Raw genomic sequence first — 26,439 nt, 5'->3', positions numbered from 1 at the left:
AAGTCACAGACTTGGCTCTTTCTCAAGCCATACCTCCATACACATACTTTAAGATATATTAGAATGTACTTAGAGAGTGGTTCTAACAGAAGGTAATTTTTTTTTTTTTAATCAGAGTTGTGGCATCTTTGAAGTAAACACATTTTAACCTGTTCTAAAGCTCAGAGTACTGTGGAGCTCTTGGGATGCTTCCTGTATGTCTCAAACACTTTGATGAATTTCAGAAGGAAGATCTGTTTTCTCAGTAGTAGTAGACTATTAGGGATAATATCTAGAGGTTTGAGAATATTATTGGTACTGATGGACTTGAAGTGTTTCCTGGTGGGCATACTCGTAGACCTTGCCTGACTGTCCCCATGGCCAGGCAAGGGGGACAGTGTATGCAAGAGTAATATGGAGTTTGTGCCAGTTCAAGCCAGCTTAATCAATGGCTGGATAAATTGCAGTACTCCAACATTCTCTTGCTTCTCACGCTGAATGACATGTCCTCACTTCTGGGAATGAGTGGCACTGAGTCTCTGCTCTTTTATCTCTCTCTTTCAGGATTACTACAGCATCCCATTTCCCACACCCACCACTCCGCTGACTGGGAGGGATGGTAGCCTGGCCAGCAACCCTTATTCTGGTAGGATTGGGATGGGGCTGAATAAAGGGAAGTTGTGTTGGCCTTGGTGGCAGAAACCTGATTAGTAGAAGGAAGGGATCCAGTTCTCACTTTAATTAAGATCTTTGACAGAAGTACAAAATGGATGTGGTAAATCAGGGTTGGTAGATTCAGAATCCTGCTGAAGATGGGCATGTAGCAACTTGGCTTCTCATCCCGCCTTCTGTTGTCTCCCTGTGACTCCGGATGATGTGTTGACTTCTCAGCTATTCTCTAGCTTTTTCCAGGAAGTACTGTGGTTGAACTTGCCTTCCTCTACTCATCTCTGCTCCTGTTCCTTACTCATGTGGCAGTCTCATTGCCTTGCTAGGCCAGGGCCTGACCTATTGTTGACCTTATTGACCTGTCATTTTCCCTGATCTAGCACTGTTTTTCAAGTCCAGCATGGAGTTTTCCCCATGGAGGGGAAGCAGAGAAGGAAAGGAGGGGGTGGGGTGGGGAAGAGATGAAAGAAAACAGGTGGGCAGGGAAATCATACAGGAGCTTTATTCTGGGAGCCGGTTTCTGCCACAGTATTGCACAGTCATGCAACATTAGTCCTTGACTAGCACTGTGCGGAGTGTGTGCTGAGCAGTGCTAAATGGAGCCGCAAAGAAATGTAATTCAAAGCATTGAACTTTAATAGTCTCTGAAGGCTCTCCTGGAATCATGTGAAACCAGAAGAGGAAATTCTGCATTGGTGTTGGGGGGTGAAAGAGGCAGATACATTTAGCCTCTCGTGTCACAGGTGACCTCACAAAGTTCGGCCGTGGGGATGCCTCCTCCCCGGCCCCGGCCACAACCTTGGCCCAGCCCCAGCAGAACCAGACACAGACTCACCATACCACGCAGCAGACATTCCTGAACCCGGCGCTGCCTCCTGGCTACAGTTACACCAGCCTGCCATACTACACAGGGGTTCCGGGCCTCCCCAGCACCTTCCAGTATGGGCCTGCTGTGTTCCCTGTAAGTACTTGGGCTTGGTCTTTACTTGTGGTGAAGAGTCCTAGCCCTGGACACTATGCTAGCTGCTTTCAAGGCTAGATGACTTTTTAATAATGAATGAAGAGGAACAGTTTCCACCTCTGGCCTCTTTCTGGCCTGGGAGAGGGAGTGGGGCTGGGATTGGGATAAGGGATTACCCATTCGTAGAATCAGCTAAAGGGGGAATGTACAGCTTTGCTTCCCTCAGACTCTCATTCATTCCCTGAACCCATTTTGCTAAGTAAACTGTGGACAGCATACATCAGAGTGGGTAGCCAGCTGAATGCCCAGTCTCTGGAGTAGAAGGGGTCGGTTGAGTGGTACTTTGCTGCCATTTCAATGTAGTTCTGGCCTATTGCTCTTCAGGTGGCTCCTACCTCTTCCAAGCAGCATGGTGTGAATGTCAGTGTGAATGCATCAGCCACCCCTTTCCAACAGCCAAGTGGATATGGGTCTCATGGATACAACACTGGTAAGCTCACCTTGACCCTGGCTGTCATTGGTGTCTGTGGGATGTCATTAAATGAGCTTCAGGGAGGAAGATCTGGTGCTTGAGAAAACAGGGTTGGTGAGGGTGTGCTGCTGCTCCATGTATGATTGTTAATGTCTGCCTGACTTGGGTGTCTGTCTGAGCAGCACCAACAGAGGAGCTTAATACTAGAATGTGTATCCACTACTCATGACGGGAATGCCCTGGCGCATGAGTTGGCTATTAGAATATGTTGGCTGGCCTAAACTTTGGGTGGGAAGCAGAGGGCCCCAAGATTTTACTGAGATGTCAGTGGAGGCAAGTGTTAACATTTAAGGTACTGGTAGTACAATAGGGGATATATTCACTGAATAGAAGAGTTAAATGGGTTCTTAGCTAGCATGCTGTGGTAGGTTTGGCTTAAATCTCTTTGTAGTACTGCTTTTCTCATGTGGCCCCTTTTTATTGCCTATCTAGAGGGCCGAAGATGTGGAGAGAAAGGAGTAAGGCATGAATACTCAATAGAGGGAGAGTTGGACCTTTAGGTTCCTTCATTTGTATGGCTGGTCTCTTTGCAAAGTCCATTTGCACCTCTGATGGCAGGGAGGGAAATACGGGAATCCTCTGAATGGGTGCTGACCTAAAAGATATTTAGCCTATCCCCTGCTCCCATACCTGACACCTACTCTCCATTTTTGGAGGACAGGGAGTAAGAGTCTTTGAATAAAACAATTCCATCTACTTTTTTCAGTGCCTTGTAGATGTGTATGGGGAGGAGGTGGTTGCCATTGCTTGGGGTTGGAGTTGAGGGTTGTCCTTTAAAATTCTTAGCTTAGTTATGGTTACATGGTGATTTGGATGGAGCTACATCTGTGTTCTTCACCCTTGTATGGGCTCCAGGTGGTTAAAATTGCCCAAGCTTTTCAATTATTGGGAAACTGAGCTGAGCAAAGAGGGCAGTAGATCTGGGATCTAACAGGTGGAGCTTTGAACTGTGTTGTATGACTTAGAGTGGGTCAAGATTTAAACTAAAGAAATCCTGAGAGACCCCATTGAGATTTAATAATACCCAGACTCCTTGTGCCTAGGGCCCCCCTCTCACTGAGCAGGTCCACTCTAGTCTTTGGTGGGGAGGATTATAAGCTTTTGTCTTGGAGTGGCCCTATTCCAAGAATATTAGATTTAGGTCTTAGCTGGACCAGGTTCAAGAATTTGAAGGGGTAGATGATTGGTAATAGAAGAAAATGGCATAGCTGATTTTGGAAATCCTAGCTTCATACTTCCCTTAAGATTTCAGAGACCTCCTATAACAGCCCTTTAAGAATCCCCAGTTCCCAACCCCACAGAGGGCTCTTGTCATCCCATTCCTCATCAACCTCTAAATTCATTTATTTTTATGTATTTGATTCCTTTTAGGAAGAAAATATCCACCCCCTTACAAGCATTTCTGGACGGCAGAGAGCTAATTTGGCCCAAGGCTGGGGGCTGTGTTTTGTGTGTGTGTGTAAATTTGCACTGAAGTCTTGTTTCAGAAACCAGACCACTGAGGAGAGCCTGCTGAGCTGTGGCCATGGCCTGCGTGGCTTGGGGAAATGAGTTGGTGGATACCTTCTGGGCTTTTGAACTTGCCCTTCCCCCATTTCCCTCTCCCCCATGTGTCTGACCCTGTCTTACCCATTTCGAATTCAAGCGGTGCAGCACCTCCTCCGAAGCATCAATGCACACACCTGCTGTTGCTTTTGATTTCTGGAAGGCATGTAGTTTCAACTTGTAACAAAATATTTGTAGTCTTCAATAAACTGTGGTATTTCTTTAGCTAACTCTGGCGTTCTTTCCGTGCATGTCTTTCTGGACACTAGGAGCCAATGTTGTGCTGTGGATGAAGGGTGGAGGGTGGCCTTTTCAATCAAACCCCAGCATAGCCAAAGAACTGTTAACTTTTCAGTATGGTGATTTTATTAAGGTGGGGGAGGGGAAGTGGCCTCAGTTCCCAGCCTGTTGATTGGTTAGTCAAGAAAGCTATTTGTAGAAAATGCCCGATTCTCCATGCTTATTATAGCTCTTCACTTTTCCATTTAGATCTTCCCCTTGTCTCTGACATAAGCAGAGGAGAAAGGACAAAAAAGTTCGTGTCATGTCATTGTGAAAGGCTGAAGAGATGGTGTTCAGAGCTTTTGTTAGGAAAGTATCTTCCAAGGCTTAATTCCCACATCTGGTTCCCAAAGGCCAAGTGGCTGATTGAGATCAGATAAAGTCATTAGTGACCAGCTAGTTGATGACTCAGGCTGTGGAAACTGTTCTAGCCTGGAACATTGTTCTTAGTCCCTCGATGGCTTTTCAGGGATTGTGGCTTATTAGTCGTTTTGCACTTGTGGGTATAGTTAAGAATGTGTGAGAGAGGTTTGGTTAGACATCTCCTTGACTATGGAAATTCTCATCCCCTCTCAATCCAACTGGTACACCGTCAGCCCTTCGTTCATAGAGTTAACTTGGACAGTGAGAACTCTGTCCTTGGTTAATTGGAAACCTAGATATTTCACTTTCTTTGTATTTGTTCCCAGCCCTCTGGAGTAATTTTGTCCTGTGAGTGTGACCAGCCTTCCCAGGGGCTGCCATGCTGGGAGAGATTGGTTCTTGTTTCTCCTCCCGGCCATCCACATTGTGTTTGTATGCTCATCACTGCTTGGGAGTGGGGGTAATCAGGGGGTGTTGACTGTTGGAAGGAAAGCAAGAAAACTGTAGTCTGAGGAGATTGCTAATTACTGGTGAATGATAGGTAGGGAAACCAATGCCCATTATTTTCTAGGGTCTCAGATGCTTACACCGAGGCCATTTAGGGCTACTACACAAAGTATTCTCTTTTTTCCAGCATTTCCAGTTGTTTCAACCAACAGGCCAATTAAGGCCTCTAGACTAGAAGCTGTTTTTTAGCTAGTCCACCCTCTGGAAAGAATGAGACCAGGTAGGGGCACATTGGAACTAAATTCCTCCCTGCCACCTGGCTTGAGAATCAGCCATTTCTCCCATTCTGTATGGGGTGACCAAGTGGTGTCAGCAAGCTGTTTGAGCCTTTGCAGTAAAGATCATTGTCTCTTCTGGTTCCCCTCAAAAATGTTCCATTTATATCCTATTACACCTTACTCTCAACCCTTCCACACAAACCTCCTCATTAGCTTAGCTTTTTACATAAATGAACTCCTGTTCTTAAAGTTATGCCTATTACCAGTGATTTGCCAAATGGGCACCTGGGGCTTGAAAAGGGAAGGGAAAAAACTATCATGTTAGTTCCTGTATTGTCCCCTTTTTCTTAAGTGCCTTTAAAGTGTAGAGTTGATACTTTGGAGATGGGAAGTATTTTCTCATGCTTGGTTTCTGTAGTTCTGTTCTTTTCCTAGTTGGTATTTGCTCCTCCCTAGAACTGTCTGGCCTTGTGATGTGGGAGGGTTCTCCAGAGTAAGATGCCACTTCTACTGGGAAGATTCTAAAGTGGCTGTCCAAGGTGGGCTTAGCTTTTGAAGGCTGCCTTGGTCTAGAGAGGATTTGGGTTCTGGAGTTTGAAGGGAGATTGCTGTTGAATTGTGGGTGAATGGAGAATTCCTCATTTGTGATTTGGTCAGTTTAGGGCTTCCAAAAAACTCTCAACAAAGTGTTCTAACAGCAGAGGAGAATGATCCAAAGACATAAACTGAAATGCAAAGTTTTTCTGAGGTTTCATTTTATCTCACTTCCTGAAAACTAACAGATATTTAGAAAGGATGCTCTAAATTCCTAGTTAAATTTGAGTTACTTTTCCTTCAATATTGGTATACAATTTCTCAAGTAAGTTGCTGGGTTATTTTACCTGATGGCTTTTTCCTATCCTTGACTTACTGCCCCATACCCTAGGAGGTACAGTATGTGTATTTCAGTTTAAGGAGTACAAATCAAAATGGAGAATTGTACTATTGTGGTTTCCTTAAAATTGTAGTTGGTGGTAGGGAGGTTTTCAATAGGAAACATGCAAGTTGCTCGAGTATGGATTAGAGCTTTTATCTCGTGGAAAAGGTGAAGTTGTAAACTAGAATGACAGTTGGATTTTTGTGTTCCACCTAGGCTGTAGGAGATAGCCTACCCCTATCTACCTTCCTTACCCCTCTCTCTCCATGCTTTGGCTTAAACTGAGTAAATGGAAATTAGCCTTTGTGCCAGCTCTTTAAATCATAAGTCTGTAGCGTAGAAGTGCCAAGACTGGGGAAGCTGGACTAAGTAAACTGAGGCTCCGAGAATGAAAGTGCTCTTGGGGGTTGAATAGGAGTGCTTCCCTAATACTTGCCTTATGCTGTGGAGGCATGGATTTTGAGCCCATTCAGGAGCAGGACTGCAGAACTGAGTGGAGTTTGGGTCAGTTGATTTGAAATGGACGTTAAGAGTTTAATACAATCCTGTTGGGCTTTGGCACAGAAAAGTGTTTTGAAAACCATATGCTAGTGAGGTTTGGCTATATTCCCTAGTCCTCCCCAGTACAACACACCTCACTCTCACATAAATACTCAGTACACATCTGGAAAGGGCAGGAGAACCTAGGGAGCTTTTGTGTCATGAACTCTTATCCCTCAGGACTGACATGAAGCTGGAAAAACAGACCAAAATTCCCTTGCAGTGCTATAGCTAGAAGGGCTACTACACACATCATCTCCCAGGGATGGGGCCAGGCAGCTAGCTGAGCTAATCCTCCTGTCTGTTTCCTCCTCCCCCAGGTGTATCAGTCACCTCCAGTAACACAGGCGTGCCAGATATCTCGGGTTCTGTGTACTCCAAAACCCAGGTAGGTGCCTGGCTCTGGATAGAAGTGGAAAAAGAAATGACATAGAGGAGGTGGAGTTGGAATGATAGAAGTACAGTGAACATGGGAATTCCCTGGCGGTCCAGTGGTTAGGAGTTGGCGCTCTCATTGCCATGGCCCGGGTTCAGTCCCTGGTCGGGGAACTAAGATCCCGCAAGCTGAGTGGCGCGGCCAAAGGGGGAAAAAAATACAGTGAAGAACAACCCTAAGAGAGGTGTCAGGAAATCCATTCTACTAGAAAATGAGTGTCTCTAAACCTCAGTTTCTTGAAGAAGTTTAAATTTAGCCCTCTGGGAAAAAGCAAGAAAAATGTTACAGGAAGGTGCAGTGTGGTAAATTGTTGTGATATGTCATGTGATTTACTGTGCAAGTATCCTGGCCCTTTACATACCCACTCCCAACCTTTTCGTAAGTTTCCGAGAGAACAGATATGGAATGAAGGGAAACTAGTTCTTTCCATTCTTTTTGTAAGTATACCTATAAACAGAGTAGGAGAGGACACAACCCAGTAGCTAAAGTGAGGCATCTGAATTATCCACAGATTTGTATTGTGTTGCTCCCCCCAACACACATCATAAATAATTAAAAGTTTGATGTAAAGTATGAGGAGTTATGGTGGAGTCTTTCATGGCCAAGACCGTTAACACTCAAGATACCTCAGTGTGTATTCATTTCTTTTGAAATATCCAAGGAGTTCTAATATTTACCCAACTCCAGGGATATCCCTGTTTGTGCTAAGAGTAGTCAGCAGATTTCACTGTGTTCATGAATGATGTTAGAATTTACGAAGTGCTCTCACATCTATCCTCTCATTTGGTCCTTACAACTGAGAGGTTAATAGCATCCGTGATTTATGTTAAGAGAAAATGAAGCTGAGAGATTAATTTTCTCAGGATCACACAGCTGTTAAAGGGTAGAGCTGAGGCTGAGACCTGAATGTCTGACTTCAGGTGCAGCATTCATTCTATGACACCATGCTGCTTTCTGAGGGTGGGGGATCTTGGGTTCAGAAATTCTGAGGATTAGTTTGCTGATCCCTTTTACTCTCTCTCCTCCCATTCTCCTGGATAGCAGTCCTTTGAGAAACAAGGTTTTCATTCCGGTACTCCTGCTGCCTCCTTCAACTTGCCTTCAGCCCTAGGAAGTGGGGGGCCCATCAATCCGGCCACAGCTGCTGCTTACCCACCTGCCCCCTTTATGCACATTCTGACCCCACATCAGCAACCGCACTCCCAGATCCTTCACCATCACCTGCAGCAGGATGGCCAGGTAATAGCCCTTCCCCCTCTTTCCTTTCCCTTCCTCTTCCTTCCTATACCCTAAAACTACCTCCCCTTTCCTTTTCTTACCCTTCCTCACCACCACCTTCACCCAGTCCTCCCCAGCGCCAGCCATGGGCACACAGCACATACAGACACAAGCGCACACAACACGAGTGGCCGGCAAAGGAGATGTCAGAGAAGAGGCCAGATTGAACCCTTTTTTGCCCAGTTCCTTTGGTGCCTTTCTCCTCCACCTCCTCCCATAGCACAGTTGTCCTCATCCTATCAGACCTGGGTCACACCTCCCCTCTTACCTCTCCCAGCCTTCCCCCTTCCCTGACATTATAGCTTTCCCTTCTAATGGTGGAGTTCTATTGTCAAAGTTTGTCCCTTTATTTTCCATATATCCTGGTTCTGCCTCAGCTACCATATTTGCAGATGATTCTCTGTTGCCAGCGCCAGCAGGAGGAGCAGGTAATGAAACTGAATGATGATATGCTTGAACCCACTCCTTTTCAGTCCCCATTTCACCTCCACAGTCTCAGGGAACTTGAAGAGAAAAGATTGCACGGTCACAAATCGGGATACACAAACACAAACACCTTGCTGAGCTCTCTGGCCTCCCGTTCCTCTCTTGTCCTCCTCTCCTCAGTGTCCTCTTTTTCTTTCTACCCTTCCCCGACTCTTGAAACACTTGGTTACTGGAATGGAAAGGATTCTTGGGGCAGCATCTGGAGCCTGGGGCCTCAGACTGTCTCTCTTACCTTCCCTGAAATGGGCTCGCAGATGTGTGGTAGGGGTGGGGAGCCCTGGGGTGGTGCAGGTGACCTCTCCCCCTTCCTCATAGGTGGTTGCGGAGCTAGAATAAGGGCTGCCTTGCTCTCAAAGACAGATGTCCAAATTGAGGCATTCATGGGGATCAGTGAAAGTGAAATCACCTTGTGATCACTCATCTCCAAGAGGCTGTAATTCTCTCTAGAGAGTAGCCTTTCCTCGGATCAGGGGAAGGTGGGTTTGGGGGGTGAGGAGAAGGTGAAATTGAAAATTAGTAGAACTGATGCACTATCTTGTCTCTAAAAGTATCCCGCCCTCTTTTCATCTTTCCCTTATTTAAAGTTTGAGAGTGTTTTTTTACTTGTCAGAGGTGCTCTAACTGCTGTATAAAACAAATTTCCTATGGTTGAGAAGTAAGCTTCAGAGTAGTTTCTAAGCAAGGGGAATGGGAGAGTAAAACAATTTCCAGATTTCCACCTGAAGATGTCATAAATTTGTCCCACTAACTAGACATCTTTTTCCTCCCCATTCACCCTCCCATTCCCCTGCAGACGGGCAGCGGGCAACGTAGCCAGACCAGCTCCATCCCGCAGAAGCCCCAGACCAACAAGTCTGCCTACAACAGCTACAGCTGGGGGGCCAACTGAGGCCCTGACTCTCTTCTCCCGGTCCCATCTTCTGAGAGGGCTTCTCAGCCTGGCAACTATGGAAACAGCATCAAAGAGAGAAAGGAATGTGGGGGGGTTCCACTGCCCCCACCCCCAGTGGCCCATCCCATGCCTCAGCTTCATGTCTGTCGCATTCCCATACCATCCCCACTCTGTTGTATGTATTATAGGATTTGTATTTCTCCTTTTTTTTTCTTCCTTTCCTCTTCTCCTCCCCCCTTGCATTCAAGATTATGAAACTTTGCTGTGGGCCCTGCCCTCCCTTCTCCTCCTCCTGTTCACCCTGGTGGTGTGTGGGTGAGGTAGGGAGGGGGGACCCCCAAATATATATCAGCCCAACAGCCCTAAGTCTCCTCCTTTATTATTAGGAAACAAAACAACAACAACAAAAAAATGGCGTCATGAATATGAACAGCATTGTCAGATGAATTAGTTGAAGTGTTTTTTTTTTTTTTTGTACTGTGTCCTCAAATTTAATGGATTAATGTGTCTTGTATATATAAAAAGAAAACCTCTACCTTCAGCCTCTGCCCATTCTTGCTCCGTCTAGGATATCCTCAGTCTCGTCGATGACCAGCTTGGTGAATAAGTATTACTGTACCAACTGGGCCTTCTCTAGCAGGCCCCGAAGGCAGTGGAATAAAATGAAATCTTCGCCCTTTAAGAACTCCTCTGACCTTAATGTGCTAGTATCATCTTGCCCTTGAGGGCATTCCCTTCCCCCCTACCCCTAAGAATTACACAGCGTGGTGCCTGGAAAGAATCACTGCAAATCTTCATTTCCTCCAGATCTACAGCAGATTTTAGGCAGTGAAGGGAGAGCAGATATTGGGTGGAAGGGGAGAGGATTAAGCAGGAGTTGAAAGAAATGGCTTTGTAGAATCAAAATTTAATTTAGATGGGTCCAGGCAAATGAACTGGAAAGAAATGAGGGCAACATGCACTGTTGGCTAGCAAAACTGAAGCAGTAGTTCTTACTTCTTGAGTGCTTTCACTTCAAGTAGCTAATATCCAACCCCTTGAAAAGGAGTCTAGAGCAAGGCCAGGGTTGGGATGGAGGTGGGGGTAGAGCAAGGGGGAGGCTTTTAAAGTCAGTGACCCGAAAAAGGGGATACTTAATTAGCCCCCGATTCTCTCCCAAGACTCTTCAATAGATTTCCCTTGCTCTCTTACGAAGTCTATCCTGGTGGTTGCAGACCCTGCCTGGAAGAATTAGGAGAATCCTTTATAGTTATGACAAACTCCTTAATAGTTGGAGAGATGGAGTTAAATCCATGCGTTCCTCTGTCTTTTATCTTTTACTCAACTCTGGGGAAGTCACTATACTAGAAGGAGCTTAATGCAACATTTTTTCCATCCCTCTAATATTAGACTTAATTGTGTCAGTCAAGAAACAAACTGGACGGAGGAAAGGGGCGAGGTGGGCTTAGAAGGAAGACTGGTAGCCCATGGGTGTGGTGGGCCGGCGGTGAGGGAGGGTCTCGGTCCGGTTCATTTGTGCGGGTGGGCTGCCCTCTGGCGGCTGCCTCCGGTGCCATCCAGTGTCAAACCCTCGAAACACCCTGTTGGAGCGGGTTGATCGGCAGGAAGGAGAATTGGCTTAGGAGGCAGGTGATCGTTGGAAAACGAAAATTCAGTACGCCCGCTCCCTTCACAGGAAACGGAGTAAAAGAGCCTTTGGAACGTGATAGGCCCGTCTGCCCTGCCCCACCCCCACCCAGTCCGGCTTACGGTCGTTTTACGACAGTGTCCGATCGCAGGCTTGCTTTCCGGTACCGTGGTCTGACGCTTCGCTCAATTTCCGACAGCGTAGCTTTGGCTGCCACCAGCTGTGGGGTTCGAAGGTTCGAGTCCCACTGCGGGAATGAGCCTCTTTGACCTCTTTCGGGGCTTTTTCGGCTTTTCTGGACCTCGGAGGTGAGAGCGGGTCCGGGCCAGAGAAGGCGGGGCGGGATCCTCTGAGGGGAGCTTGACCCTTGACACCCTATTTTTGGAAAAACATCCTTTTCCCTGCTCCTTCAACTCCTGCGGAGAGAACGGAAGTCAACATTGAGCACTCACCCCGCGACAGTAACCAGGGCGGTCGTTAAGAGGAGAGGAAACAGCCGCTTAAACCTTTCTCCAGTCTGGGGTGGTGCAACAGGGGCGCGGGAGGGGGAAGACAATAGGGCTCTGGGGAAGAGAACAATGAGCAAGTGAGCAGGACCTTGGGAGAGAAGGGAGGGGCTGGGGAACAGTGAAGAAAAGCCGAGCGGAAGCGTTTGGGGGAGCCGCGAGGTGAGGACTGACTTTGATAAAAACAAAACAAACCCGATGGCCAGTCCCCTTAACCCTCACTTCAGCTTCCTAGATCGCAACTCTTGTCTCACTGTGTCACCCACTAACTGACTTTATGGTTTAAGTAGTGCTGAAATCTTGGTGGCCGATCTGCCTCCACCCCTAGCCACAGAGATCCCTTTTTTGGAGGGATGACTCGCGATGAAGATGAAGATGATGAGGAAGAAGAAGGAGCCACGTGGGGCCGTGGGAGCTCGAGGTTTGAGGGTCCCCAGCCCCCCGAGGAATTTGGCTTCGGCTTCAGCTTCAGCCCAGGAGGAGGGATGCGTTTCCACGATAACTTCGGCTTTGATGACCTAGTACGGGATTTCAATAACATCTTCAGCGAGATGGGGGCCTGGACCTTGCCTTCCCGCCCTCCTGGTGTGTGGATGCCCCGGGGGAGAACCTGTGGTTTCTGCTGGGTCGGTGGGTGAAAAAAGGAACCTGCAGAGAGTAGTTGGGGGTTGGGAAGTGTGAGAAAAGTGATGATTTCAAGGAGATTTAAAGGAGTCCAAGTCCCCAGCATCCACCTGCCACCTTTCTGCAGAACTTCCAGGTCCTGAGTCAGAGACACCTGGTGAGAGACGGCAGGAAGGACAGACGCTTCGGGACTCAATGCTTAAGTATCCAGATAGTCACCAGCCTAGGATCTTTCGTGGGGCCTTGGAGAGTGATGCAAGAACTGAATCCTCCAAACCAGCACCAGGCTGGGGCTCCCAGAGACCTTTTCATAGGGTGAGTACATCTGGGCCTGAAGTGGGAGCCTGTGGAGAAAACTGACTGCAAAGACTAGAAACCTTGTTGGAATCTTAACAGTCTTGGGTTGGAGTCCTAGGCCCTCCACTTGGTGTTATTTATTTGTTTTCTGTATTAAGCTTCTTGTAGGATTTTCTTTGGGGGGAAATGTGAGTTCTGCTTTCTGTTTAAAAAAAGTTGCTGGTCTAAATGATTCTTGGACAAAGCAGACTTCTTGAGGGAGGACAGAAAAGTATCAGTTGAGGAATGCTTTTTGGTAGAGGGATACATAAAACAGGAAGGAGGAAGGTGTAAGTAAATAAAGCTATCCTGGCTGGGATTATTTCTCCTGAGGAAAAGTAGTTTTGGAACTTGGAAATAGTTTGGGTTCTGTGATCCCCTCAAATTTAATTGAAAGGTGTCATTTAACCTACTTTGGCTTCTTCTGCAGTTTGATGATACATGGCCTGTGACCCCCCATTCTAGAGCCAGAGAGGACAATGGTGAGTTTGGAGGGAAAGGACATTTACCAGCCCTTTGTTCTCCCTCCCTGAAATTTCTTCCTGCCACACTTGTTCCCTTCTTTCCCTTGGACTCTTTCTTTTTTCTTTCCTCTCTCTGCCCTTCTAGATCTTGATACCCAGGTTTCCGAGGAGGGCCTTGGCCCAGTTCTGCAGCCCCAGCCCAAATCCTATTTCAAGAGCGTCTCTGTGACTAAGATCACTAAGCCAGATGGGGTGAGTTGGGAGAGTCGGGTAAAGGGAACTATGGGCAGAGAATGTTCTGGAAAGGAAGACCTATGTAAAGAAATCAGTTAACTCACCTTTAGTGACGTTAGGGATATGGTGGGGGTTTCTCCTTGTAGACAGTAGAGGAGCGCCGGACTGTGGTGGACAGTGAGGGCCGGAAAGAGACCACAGTAACCCATCAAGAAGCAGGTGGCTCTCCTAGGGATGGTAAGTAAAGAGTATGAATCAAAGGGATCCATTTCTTAATTCCTTGGGAGAGGGAAACCCTTAACTCTCTTACCCTTTAATATTATTCCTCTCCTTTGCCCCTATCTAGTCTCTTTCACTTACCCTCTGTGTATCACTTTCTTCCTTAGGTCCAGAATCACCAACACCTCCATCCCTGGATGATGCCTTTTCCATCCTGGATTTGTTCCTAGGACGTTGGTTCCGGTCCCGGTAGCCTTGTTAACCCTCAGAGGCCTTTAGGTTCTTTCCCCCTCCCACCCTTTGCTCACCAGCAATGGGCTTAGTTCTCCTCCTGCTGCCTCAGCACCTTGGGTGTGTGGAACAGTGAATTGAGGGTATGTCAGTATGTCACTCACCCAGACTGACCAATAAAACCTTTATTTATGCTAATTCCTTAGTCTTGGCTTTGTCATGGCTGTTCCACTTTCTCACACTATCCAGGGCTTCCCAAATTAACTTGACCCACAAAAAATTATTTCTTAATTTTTTGCTTTACTTCCAAAACCTGATTTTGGTAAGTAAGGGTCAGGTACCTCTAGAAGATGATTTTCCTTATGAAGAGATAAGATAACTAGTGATAATTCCAGGGGAATTTCTCCATGGGGATGCATTAGATTTAAAAAAAAAGGAAGTATGTATATAAGTGCTTCCCTAGGTGTGGGAGCACTATGATTGGGTAGTTCATGAGATAATTTGATGAAGTACATGGGCAAATATTTCTTCCTTTACTGGCTATGTTTTTATTTTTATTTTTTTGTATATATTAGGGAAAATATAACTAGCAAAACATTATTGGTCTCTTCAACAAGTGGTACTGGGAAAGCTGGACAGCCACATGTAAAACAAGTAGATTAGAACATTCCCTCATACCAGATAGAAAAACTCAAGATGTAAATGTAGGGACTTCCCTGGTGGTGCAATGGTTAAGAATCCGCCTGCCAGTGCAGGGGACACGGGTTCGATCCCTGGTCCGGAAAGATCCCACATCCCGTGGAGCAACTAAGCCTGTGTGCCACAACTACTGAGCCTGTGCTCTAGCGTCTGTGAACCACAGCTACTGAGCCTGCGTGCCACAACTACTGAAGCCCGCGTGCCTAGAGCCTGTGCTCTGCAACAGGAGGAGCCACCTCAATGAGAAGCCCACGCACCACAACGAAGAGTAGCCCCTGCTTGCTGCAACTAGAGAAAGCCCGTGTGCAGCAACAAAGACCCAATGCAGCCAAAAATAATAAATAAATAAATTTATATTTAAAAAAAACCCTAAAAATAGAACTACCATATGATCCAGAAATTCCATTCCTGGTTATATATGTGGAAAGAACCACAAACACTAATTTGAAAAGATACGTGCACCCCAGTGTTTTTAGCAGCACTATTTACAATAGCTAAGACATGGAAGCAACCTAAATGCCCATTGACAGATGATTGGATTAAAAAAGATGTGATATATATATACAATTGAATATTAGCTGTAAAAAAGAATGAAATAATGTCATTTCCAAGAACATGGATGAACCTAGTGATTATCATACTAAGTGAAGTAAGCCAGACAGAAAGGCAAATATCATATACTGTTTATATGTGGAATCTAAGAAAAAAGATACAAATAAACTTACATGCAAAACAGAAATAGACCTGCAGACATAGAAAACAAACTTATGGTTACCCTAGGGGGAAGGCGGGGGAGGGATAAATTAGGAGTTTGGGACTAACATATACACACTACTATATATAAAATAGATAACCAACAAGGACCTACTGTATAGCACAGGGAACCATACTCTTTTGTAATAACCTGTAAGGGAAAAAAATCTGAAAAAGATTATATATATGTATATAACTGAATCACTTTGCTGTACACCTGGAACTAACACAACATTGAAAATCAACTATAATAAAAATTTTTTTGTAATATGTGATTTCTGCAAGGAAGCCAAAAAAAGAAAAATCTATACAAATCTTTCGTTTGCTTCGATGACATCATTTTGAATCTAATAAATGATGTTTGATGGTGAAAAAAAGATGTGATATATATATATATGTATATATATACACACACACACACACACACACACACACATATATAATGGAATATTACTCAGCCATTAAAAAGAGTAAAATACTGCCATTTACAGCAATGTGGATGGTCCTAGAGAATATTATGCCTAGTAAAATAAGACACAGAAAGACAAATACTGTATATCACTCATATGTGTAATCTAAAAAATAACACAAAAGAATGTATATACAAAACAGAAACAGACTCACAGACATAGAAAACAAACTTGTGATTACTAAAGGAGAGCGATGGAACATATTAGGAATAAGGGATTAACAGAAGCAAACTACTTTGTATAAAATATCAATAGATAAAGGAACAAGGATTTTTACTGTATAGCACAGGGAATTATACCCATTATCTTGTAATAACCTATAATGGAATATATAATCTGCAAAAATATTGAATTACTTTGCTATAAACCTGAAAATAACATAATATTGTAAATCAACTATACTTCAATTAAAAAAATTATTGTGCAGCAAAAGCAGTCCTAAGAGGGAAGTTTATAGCAATACAATCCTTCCTCAAGAAACAAGAAAAAAATGAAGACCCAACACAGCCATAAATAAAATTAAAAAAAAAAAACAAGAAAAATCTCACATAAACAACCTAACCTTACACCTAAAGCAATTAGAGAAAGATGAATTAAAAAAACCCAAAGTTAGCAGAAGGAAAGAAATCATAAAGATCAGATCAGAAATAAATGAAAAAGAAATGAAGGAAACAATAGCAAGGATCAATGAAACTAAAAGCTGGTTCTTTGAGAAGATAAACAAAATTGATAAACCATTAGCAAGACTCATCAAGAAAAAAAGGGAGAAGGCTCAAATTAACAGAACTAGAAATGAAAAAGGAGAAGTAAGAACTGACACAGCAGAAATACAAAGGATCATGAGAGATTACTACAAGCAAGTATATGCCAATAAAATGGACAATCTGGAAGAAATGGACAAGTTCTTAGAAAAGCACAACCTTCTAAGACTGAACCAGTAAGAAATAGAAAATATAAACAGACAAATCACAGCGCTGAAATTGAAACTGTGATTAAAAATCTTCCAGCAAACCAAAGCCCAGGACCAGATGGCTTCACAGGTGAATTCCATCAAACATTTAGAGAAGAGCTAACACCTATCCTTCTCAAACTCTTCCAAAATATAGCAGAGGGAGGAACACTCCCCAACTCATTCTACGAGGCCACCATCACCCTGATACCAAAACCAGACAAAGATGTCACAAAAAAAGGAAACTACAGGCCAATATCTCTGGTGAACACAGAGACAAAAATCCTCACAAAATACTAGCAAACAGAATCCAACAGCACATTAAAACAATCATACACCATGATCAAGTGGGGTTTATCCCAGGAATGCAAGGATTCTTTGATATACGCAAATCAAACAATGTGATACACCATATTAACAAACTAAAGGATAAAAACCATATGATAATCTCAATAGATGCAGAAAAAGCTTTTGATAAAGTTCAACACCCATTTATGATAAAAATTCTCCAGAAGGTAGGCATAGAGGGAATCTACCTCAACATAATAAAGACCATATATGACAAACCCACAGCCAACATCGTTCTCAATGGTGAAAACCTGAAACCATTTCCTGTAAGATCAGGAACAAGACAAGGTTGCCCACTCTCACCACTATTATTCAACATAGTTTTGGAAGTTTTAGCCACAGCAATCAGAGAAGAAAAAGAAATAAAAGTAATCCAAATTGGAAAAGAAGAACTAAAACTGTCACTGTTTGTAGATGACATGATACTATACATAGAAAATCCTAAAGATGCGACCAGAAAACTCCTAGAGCTAATCAATGAATTTGGTAAAGTAGCAGGATACAAAATTAATGCACAGAAATCTCTTGCATTCCTATACACTAATGATGAAAAATCTGAAAGTGAAATTAAGAAAACACTCCCATTTACCATTGCAACAAGAAGAATAAAATACCTAGGAATAAACCTACCTAAGGAGACAAAAGACCTGTATGCAGAAAACTATAAGACACTGATGAAAAAAATTAAAGATGATACAAACAGATGGAGAGATATACCATGTTCTTGGATTGGAAGAATCAACATTGTGAAAATGACTATACTACCCAAAGCAATCTACAGATTCAATGCAATCCCTATCAAATTACCAATGGCATTTTTCACAGAACTAGAAAAAAAAAATTTCACAATTTGTATGGAAACACAGAAGACCCCGAATAGCCAAAGCAATCTTGAGAAAGAAAAATGGAGCTGGGGGAATCAGGCTCCCTGACTTCAGACTATACTACAAAGCTACAGTAATCAAGACAGTATGGTACTGGCACAAAAACAGAAATATAGGTCAATGGAATAGGATAGAAAGCCCAGGGATAAATCCACGTACATATGGTCACCTTATCTTTGATGAAAGAAGCAAGAGTATACAATGGAGAAAAGACAGCCTCTCAATAAGTGGTGCTGGGAAAGCTGGACAGCTACATGTAAAAGAATGAAATTAGAACACACCCTACCTAACACCATACACAAAAATAAACTCAAAATGGATTAAAGACCTAAATGTAAGGCCAGACACTAGAAAACTCTTAGAGGAAAACATAGGCAGAACACTCTATGACATAAATCACAGCAAGATCCTTTTTGACCCACCTCCTAGAGAAATGGAAATAAAAACAAAAATAAACAAATAGGACCTAATGAAACTTAAAAGCTTTTGCATAGCAAAGAAAACCATCAAAACGACGAAAAGACAACCCTCAGAATGGGAGAAAATATTTGCAAACAAAGCAACTGACAAAGGATTAATCTCCAAAATACACAAGCAGCTCATGCAGCTCAATATCAAAAAAACAAACAACCCAGTCCAAAAATGGGCAGAAGACCTAAATAGACATTTCTCCAAAGAAGATATACAGATTGCCAATAAACACATGAAAAGATGCTCAACATCACTAATCATTAGAGAAATGCAAATCAAAACTACAATGAAGTATCACCTCACACCGGTCAGAATGACCATCATCAAAAAATCTACAAACAATAAATGCTGGAGAGGGTGTGGAGAAAAGGGAACACTCTTGCACTGTTGGTGGGAATGTAAATTGATACAGCCACTATGGATAACAGTATGGAGGTTCCTTAAAAAACTAAAAATACAACTACCATATGACCCAGCAATCCCACTACTGGGCATATACCCTGAGAAAACCATAATTCAAAAAGAGTCATGTCCCACAATGTTTATCACAGCACTATTTACAATAGCCAGGACATGGAACCAACCTAAATGTCCATCGACAGATGAATGGATAAAGAAGATGGGGCATATATATACAATGGAATATTACTCAGCCATAAAAAGAAACAAAATTGAGTTATTTGTAGTGAGGTGGATGGAGCTAGAGTCTGTCATACAGAGTGAAGTAAGTCAGAAAGAGAAAAACAAATACCATATGCTAACGCATATATATGAAATCTAAAAAAAAAAAGGTTCTGATGAACCTAAAGCCAGGACAGGAATAAAGACGCAGACGTAGAGAATGGACCTGAGGACACAGGGAGGGGGAAGGGTAAGCTGGGACGAAGTGAGAGAGTAACACTGACATATATACACTACCAAATGTAAGATAGCTAGTGGGAAGCAGCTGCATGGCACAGGGAGATCAGCTCGGTGCTTTGCGACCACCTAGAGGGGTGGGATAAGGAGGGTGGGAGGGAGACACAAGAGGGAGGGGATATGGGGATATACGTATGCATATAGCTGATTCACTTTGTTATACAGCAGAAACTAACACAACATTGTAAAGCAATTATACTCCAATAAAGATGTTAAAAAAAATTATTGGATCTTTTTCTCATTAAAAAAGTTTTCAGGGGGGCTTCCTTGGTGGCGCAGTGGTTGAGAATCCGCCTGCCAGTGCAGGGAACACGGGTTCGATCCCTGGTCCGGGAAGATCCCACATGCCGCGGAGCAACTAAGCCTGTGAGCCACAACTACTGAGCCCACATGCTGCAACTACTGAAGCCCACGTGCCTAGAGCCCGTGCTCTGCAGCAAAAGAAGCCACCACAATGAGAAGCCCGCGCACTGCAATGAAGAGTAGCCCCTGCTTGCTGCAACTAGAGAAAGCCCGCGTGCAGCAACGAAGACCCAACACAGCCAAAATAAATTAAAAAAAAAAAAAAAAAGTTTTCAGGGACTTCCCGGGTGGCGCAGTGGTTAAGAATCCGCCTGCCAATGCAGGGGACACGGGTTTGATCACTGGTCCGGGAAGATCCCACATGCCGTGGAGCAACTAAGCCCGTGAGCCACAGCTACCGATGCCCGCGTGCCCCAACCAATGAAGCCCGCATGCCCTAGTGCCCAAGCTCTGCAACAAGAGAAGCCACCGCAATGAGAAGCCGCACACCTCAATGAAGAGTAGCCCACGCTCACCGCAACTAGAGAAATCCCGCGCACAGCAAAGACCCAATGCAGCCAAAAAAATAAACAAATAAATTTTTAAAAATTATATAATGTGGGTCCCATATTAACGGATCAAGTACTCCATAAGTCCTTATAGAGTGATATTAGCTGAGACCCTATGGGCAGGAAAGGCAAACCTATACTCAGAGTATGTGTCAATCCCAGTCAAAAGTGATGGGGAATCTAGTGTCCTTAACTTGTCCCTAAGTGTCTGCTTCCTCTCCTCGAGAGATAGCACTGTATTAGGGACTTAGTGTTGGTATTTGTTAATGGCAGATTGCACGTTGGCCACAGCAGTGGTTAACTGAGCCGTGGTGAGTAGGAGCTCACACTGTTGGGCCTGTGCATAGCCTCTATCCTACCACCAGTTACTCTACTCAGTGTATTCATTGTTCAGAAGTGGGTGGCTGATGACAGGCAGTGGCTAAGTGATTCTTCCTACTTGGTTGTTCAGTGCATCTGTGATGGATGCTTTCTGGTGGGCGTTAACGTGTAATACAAAGACCTTTCCACTTCAAGACTACTCCCATAGGTCCATCCTCAGACTTTCTTGTCCCTGATCTTCCACTCTTTGTCTTTTCAAGCCACTGACCAAACAACCAGGCCAGTTGTGACTGTGTATGTTCTTACCTTCTCTTTCCCCGCAAAGTGGATGACCAGATGTACTGTCCAAATCTCTGTCCCCTGGGGGGATTTCCCCTCACCACTGTCTTTCAAGGACACTCCTGATTTGTTGCAATGCAGCAGCAGTCAATTTTTGGCTTTTACCCACAAACCGTGCCAACTCATGTCTGAACCAAGCTTATTCCTTCTCTGATCCCTCTTCACAAGGAATCCCTGTCATAGACTGAATGTCTGTGCCCCCCCTACCCAATTCATATGTTGAAATCTAACCCCCAATGTGATGGTATTTGGAGGTGGGGCCTTTGGGAAGTGATTAGGTCATGAAGGCAGAGCCCTCATGAATCAGATTAGTGCCCTTATAGAAGAGACCCCAGAGAGCTTCCCTGCTCCTTCTGCCATGTGAGGACACAGTGAGAAGACAGCTGTCTATGAACCAGGAAGTGGGCCCTCACCAGACCCCGAATCTGCTGGCACCTTGATCTTGGAATTGGCAGCTTATAGAGCTGTGAGAGATCAATTTCTGTTGTTTATAAGCCACCCAGTCTATGGTATTTTGTTATAGCAGCCTGAATGGACTAAGACAATCCCCAATAAGGTCATGTGAGCTGAGGGAGAGATGCCTGGTAAATGACATGAGTCTGGGCCACTTACTTTTCAGCTGGCTTGTGCCCTCTGACCCTGCTTATGCCTGAACCCAAAGATGTCACTTCCATTTTACAATGTGTTCTTGCTGGGCCCACCCTTCCTAATGACATGGAGAATCAGGCAGAGCCCACCTTGTGATGGGCAGTTCTGGCTACTTGGTCACTTGATGAATTGTAATCAGATGCTCTGTCGCTATTGGAGCCCAGTAGCACTGTAAGAGCTGCTTTTCAAAAGGTATGTATATCTCTGCTGCAGATGGCATGGCTTTGCTCCAGAGCCCTGTGGGTCTACATTATGATTCTCCTATTAGAGCTTGCCAAACCACACATGGTATCTTTTCCTACTACAGATACTCTAGTCTCACTGGGTCTGCTGGGTCACATGTCTGCAGAGGCCTTTTCTGCTTTGGTCCCACTCGAAGTTGACAGCCTTCAATGGTCAGAGTTGTATTCTCAAGTGTGAAATACATTGCTCCTAAATCCTAAGTAGATTGGTGATGTGTTTTTTTCTCAGTGATGGAAGGTGGGAGATTCAATAATCAGTCCTTTACTTCAGATTGGATATCCAGCATGTCCCAGACCACTGGACCCCTCAAAATTTTACCAAGGTGGCAGTTTCCTGAATCTTTATAAGATTGTTTCCCACCTTCTGAATACATGTTATCTTTCCAGGCCCTCCAATATACTTCCATTTCTTCCTCTTCTGATCTGGTTAGCATGATGTTATATATAGAGCTGACCCTTGAACAACGCAGAGGTTAGGGCCTCTGACCATCTGCCCAGTCAAAATTCCAAGTATAGGGACTTCCCTGGAGGTCCAGTGGTTAAGACTTTGCCTTAACCACTGGAGAGGGTGCGGGTTCGATCCCTGGTCAGGGAGCTAAGATCCCACATGCCTCACAGACAAAAAAAAAAAAAAAAAAATCCAAGTATAACTTTACAGTTAGCCCTCTGTATATGTGGTTCTGCATCTTTGCATTCAACCAACTGTAGATCATGTAGTACTGTAATACATATTTAATGAAAAAAATCCACATGTAAGCGGACCCAAGGAGTACAAACCTGTGTTGTTCAAGGGTCCATTGTATAGTGGACCAATATGATGTTCTTCAAAATGTCCAGATAGTCAAGCTCCCTTCAGATTATATTACGACAGAGGACCAGAGAGTTAACATAGTCCTGGGGTAAGACCGTAAGTGTATATCGCTAGACTTCCCACGTGGATGAAATTCCTTGTGATCCTTCTTTCTGATCTGGTTGGGATGCAAAATAACATATTCACCAGATTAATGGCTACATACTACCAACCAGAGGCTGTATTAAACTGTTCTATGAAGTTACCATTTGGGACACAACAATTGCAATTGGAGTTACTATTTGAATAATTTTACCATAGACCACTGCCATCTGCCATGATCTATCCGGTTTTTGTAGGAGCCAAACTGGTGGTATGAAAGGGGCCACCTCTCTTATATTCTTTACAGCTTTGAGGGTGGCACTAATCTCTTCCATTTACCCTAGGATATGGTATTGTTTTTATTTATTATCTTGGTGTGGGGTAGTCTCAGCCCTCTAATTGGCCTTCATCACTTACTCCACAGGTCAAGAAACCAATATGAGTGTTCTGCAACTTCAAAGAATGTTCATTTCAGTTATATATTGGGGTATCAGGGAAGTGACCACCTGGTGGATCCTTGGTCTCAGTGAATATCCTGTGAACCAGACCTGAGCCCAGGACTCCACTTATTATCTGGACCCCATATGCTCCTGTTCTAACATGGGGTCGTGGTACAGCTTTGAGCTGTCAGCTGTCAATGTTAGTTCAGATGCTTTTTCCAAAAATCCTCAAAATGTCTGAGTATTCTCCCTTTTTTCAATAATGGTCATAAATGTAAATGACTTGTTTAGGCATTTTTACTTTTCTTAGCGTGAGCTATCATTTTCCCCAAGCCTCCTAGAAGTGTATTCACCCCACATCCCAGGGATGTGGTCCACCAGGCTCCTTATTCTTGGTTCCCTCTTCCTCATCTTCCTTCTCTCTACCAGCTCCTCATACAGGGGACTTTGGCCCAGGCTGTCACCAGTGGAGGAACCAAAGGCAACTTCTTCACCATGTTTCTGGCTGGCTCTCTGGGTGTTAGGCTAGCCATCTACGTCAGTGGTAATGTCTCAGGTGAGGAGGGTGAGGTCTGGTCATCAGACGGGGTAGGATGTGTACTTGAGTGTGGTAATGGTGAAAAGGCAGATCCTTTGGTGACTCATAGACATTATCTCCTTGAGCTTGACCAGTGCCCTGGACTGAGATACGCCTTTGGCCCAGTCCAGTCCCTTCCCTTTCTGTATCTTGCCATCCCCCTTCTTCACATTAATCCTCCACTCACATAGATGGAGATCTATGGCAAAGCATCAAGGGTAAGTGCTCTCCTCTTCTGTCCCCCACCTAAGCCCTCGGGGGTTCATCTTTGCTCAGGACCTCACCTGCTCATCCCCCAGGCACACATTGCATCAAGTGCTGTAGTGGAAAGAGCAGACAGATCCAGGTACAAACTTGGCTTCACTGTGTGACCTTGACAAGTTGCTTAACCTCCTTGAGCGTCAACTTCCTAACCTATATGATGGGAATAGTAACATTTGTCTTAAGAGTCGTGGGGAGGAGTAGCAGTGTTACCTGGTGACAGTGCCTGGCAGTGACACAATGGATATTGGTTTTCTTTTCTTGATCCTTGAAGGGGCCCACCTGAATCCAGCCTTCTCCCTGGCCATGTGCCTCCTGGGATGCCTCCCCTGGGCCAAGTTTCCCATTTACTCCTTGGTGCAGTTGCTGTCTGCTTTCTGTGCCTCTGGAGCATAGGTGTATGCTCTCTATCACGGTAACGGAGAGAACAGGGTTGGGGACACCTGTGTGTGGGCAAGGGTGCCTTAGAGCAGTTTTGAATGAGCAAAGATGGAAATACTGGCTGTCCCCCTACACTGCAGATGCCCTACAGAACTATACAGGTGGGAACCTGACAGTGATTGGTCCCAAGGAGACAGCCTCCATCTTTGTCACCTACGCTGTCCCCTATCTGTCCCTGAGCAATGGCTTCCTGGATCAGGTAGGCATGAGGGGGTGATTTGGGAAAGCCACAACCTTTGCCCTTGTCTCCCGGGACCTCGGCCTATTGTTCAGGCTCTGGGTGGGATGTGGGGTTGCATTTACGTTTGCACCTCACCTTCCCCAGCTGCCTGTGTTGGACAAAGTCAGATGACGTGGGGTGGTAGCCTGGAGCGCTTGGGTGAGATAGGGCAGGTGGAGCACCTGACAGCTGATGGGAGCCCCTCTGCCTCTGTCCACTCCAAGGTTCTGGGTACCTGGATGCTGACTGTGGGGATCTTAGCCATCCTGGACACACGGAACAAGGGAGTGCCTGCGGGTGTGGAGCCTGTGGTAGTGGGGTTGCTGATCCTGGCCATCAGGCTATCCATGGGTGCCAGCTGTGGGTTCCCAATCAACCCTGCCTGGGACCTCGACCCACGGCTTTTCACCTATGTGGCTGGCTGGGGCCCTGAAGTCTTCAGGGGAGAGACGGCCTCCCCTGGTGCCGTCCTTCCACTCATCGCTCTGCTAAGGGCTCTAACCCTCGGTCCCCAGATCTTTCCTTTTAAATAGTTCTCTTGGCCTCTTAGGACAGTGAACCTCCTCTAAGCCCAAGTTCTCCCTTTCTCTTTTGTCCCCTGCCTCCCCCTCCACTCTTTCCATTGAAACAGTGACATTTACAGGTTGTGTTCTTGGGCACATCACATTACCTGTTTGGACATTAGTAATCTCATCAACAAAACACAGATATTCAGATAATTCCCTAAGGCAAGAGGCTGGACCAAGCTCTCCTGGGGTCTCCTCTCTAAGCGCTATGCTCTGGTGCCAAGACACCTTCTTTCTGGTGTCTATCACCCCAGGAACTGCTTTAGGGAGTTCTCTTACTACTACCGCCAGTCCTTCAGAGGGACGGCTAAGGGACTCACCCTGATATCGCCCTTCTGATCTTCTCTTGTAGCGCTGGCAATGGCTGGTGGTAGGCCCTCTAGTGAGGGCCACACTTAGCACAGCCACACACCAGCGGCTGGTGCCTCTGCACCATCCTGAGCACTCAGAGCCAGCTCAGGATCTAGAGTGTGCCCAACCTGAAGCCTCAGACTTGGAAAGTCCTGCCGCAACTCAGGTGCAGGAGAGTAAGCTGTGATTCTGACATGACAGTCCTCACCTCCCTCATGGACACTGAAGAGGGCCAGAGACCCATGCCTGGTGACAAGATGTTTTTTCTCTTTATTAATACACCAGGCCGTGGGCAGCTTCTCCGTTTATTCATCTAGGCATCGCTTCCTCCTAAACTGGGGAGGATGCCTGGACAGGGAGAATTGAGGAGGATCAGGTAAGGGACCCAGGCTTTTCACCCCCTCCTGCCCCAGGCAGGTTTTCGGACCCTGGACTTCCAGGAACGCAGTTCCTCAAAGTAGCCGCCAGAGGGTGCGCACCCTGGAACCCAGATTGGGAAGGTTGCGGGAATCCGCAGGATCGTGGGGGCCGACCATCCAGTGCGGGGCATAACCCAGGGGACTTCCTCCAAAGCTTGGTTCCCACTGCCTGACTCCTTGCTCTCGTAACCTCAGCGCCGCCCGCCTTTCCGCTCACTGGGGCGCCTCGCCTAGATTCAGCACCCCGCAGATAGTAATTAGGGGTAGGGGGAGCCGCCTCCACCAAGGGGGCGTGGTGGGGGGAAAAAGGGAGGGCCGCCAGAGGAACACAGGCATGCAAGCGCCTAGAGACTGGGAGAGCAAGCGGGAGAAACTGAGGCACGACCCAATACCTAGACATTCCGGGCTGTGTCATTGAAGGAGAGGGTGAACAGTGAGATGAGCCAGGGCGAGGAGAGAAGGCGAAGGAACAGAGGGAATGAGTGTAGGGGTAAAGAAAGCTGGCGCGGAGGAAAATGCTCGTCGTTCACCGCT

At 45.3% G+C, this 26,439-nt stretch overlaps 2 protein-coding genes across 26 annotated transcripts in view; both read left to right on the top strand.

The window, feature by feature from the left end:
- Window positions 1–10,289, top strand: part of UBAP2L (ubiquitin associated protein 2 like) — a 43,294-nt gene extending 33,005 nt beyond the window's left edge. For 5 of the 24 annotated variants that reach the window (XM_082435309.1, XM_082435324.1, XM_082435308.1 and 2 more), the window contains 6 exons: window positions 544–625; window positions 1,392–1,609; window positions 1,994–2,099; window positions 6,833–6,900; window positions 7,990–8,187; window positions 9,506–10,145. In XM_082435309.1, coding sequence (XP_082291435.1) covers window positions 544–625; window positions 1,392–1,609; window positions 1,994–2,099; window positions 6,833–6,900; window positions 7,990–8,187; window positions 9,506–9,601 — 768 coding nt within the window. In that variant the 3' untranslated portion in view covers window positions 9,602–10,145. Of the gene's footprint in view, window positions 1–543; window positions 626–1,391; window positions 1,610–1,993; window positions 2,100–3,512; window positions 3,917–6,832; window positions 6,901–7,989; window positions 8,188–8,603; window positions 8,655–9,505; window positions 10,146–10,172 lie in introns of those variants that run through there. The other 19 variants (XM_082435315.1, XM_082435304.1, XM_082435321.1 and 16 more) reach the window with 11 other exon arrangements.
- Window positions 10,290–11,370: 1,081 nt separating this feature from the next.
- Window positions 11,371–14,043, top strand: HAX1 (HCLS1 associated protein X-1). 2 transcript variants are annotated; one of them, XM_082436103.1, is made up of 7 exons: window positions 11,371–11,539; window positions 12,066–12,322; window positions 12,489–12,676; window positions 13,128–13,179; window positions 13,307–13,413; window positions 13,542–13,632; window positions 13,782–14,043. In XM_082436103.1, the coding sequence occupies exons 1-7, from the start codon at window positions 11,487–11,489 to the stop codon at window positions 13,865–13,867; spliced, it is 834 nt and encodes a 277-aa protein (XP_082292229.1). In that variant the 5' UTR covers window positions 11,371–11,486; the 3' UTR covers window positions 13,868–14,043. The 2 variants fall into 2 exon arrangements, with proteins under 2 accessions (XP_082292229.1, XP_082292230.1); XM_082436104.1 differs by having other exon boundaries at window positions 11,373–11,539; window positions 12,028–12,322.
- The last annotated feature ends 12,396 nt before the right edge of the window (window positions 14,044–26,439 follow it).

The sequence above is a fragment of the Balaenoptera physalus genome (assembly GCF_965194825.1).
Source record: "Balaenoptera physalus genome assembly, chromosome: 1".
NCBI lineage: Eukaryota > Metazoa > Chordata > Mammalia > Artiodactyla > Balaenopteridae > Balaenoptera > Balaenoptera physalus.
The sequence above is the reverse complement of the archived record's forward strand: the minus strand, read 5'-3'. Positions and strand labels throughout refer to the sequence as shown.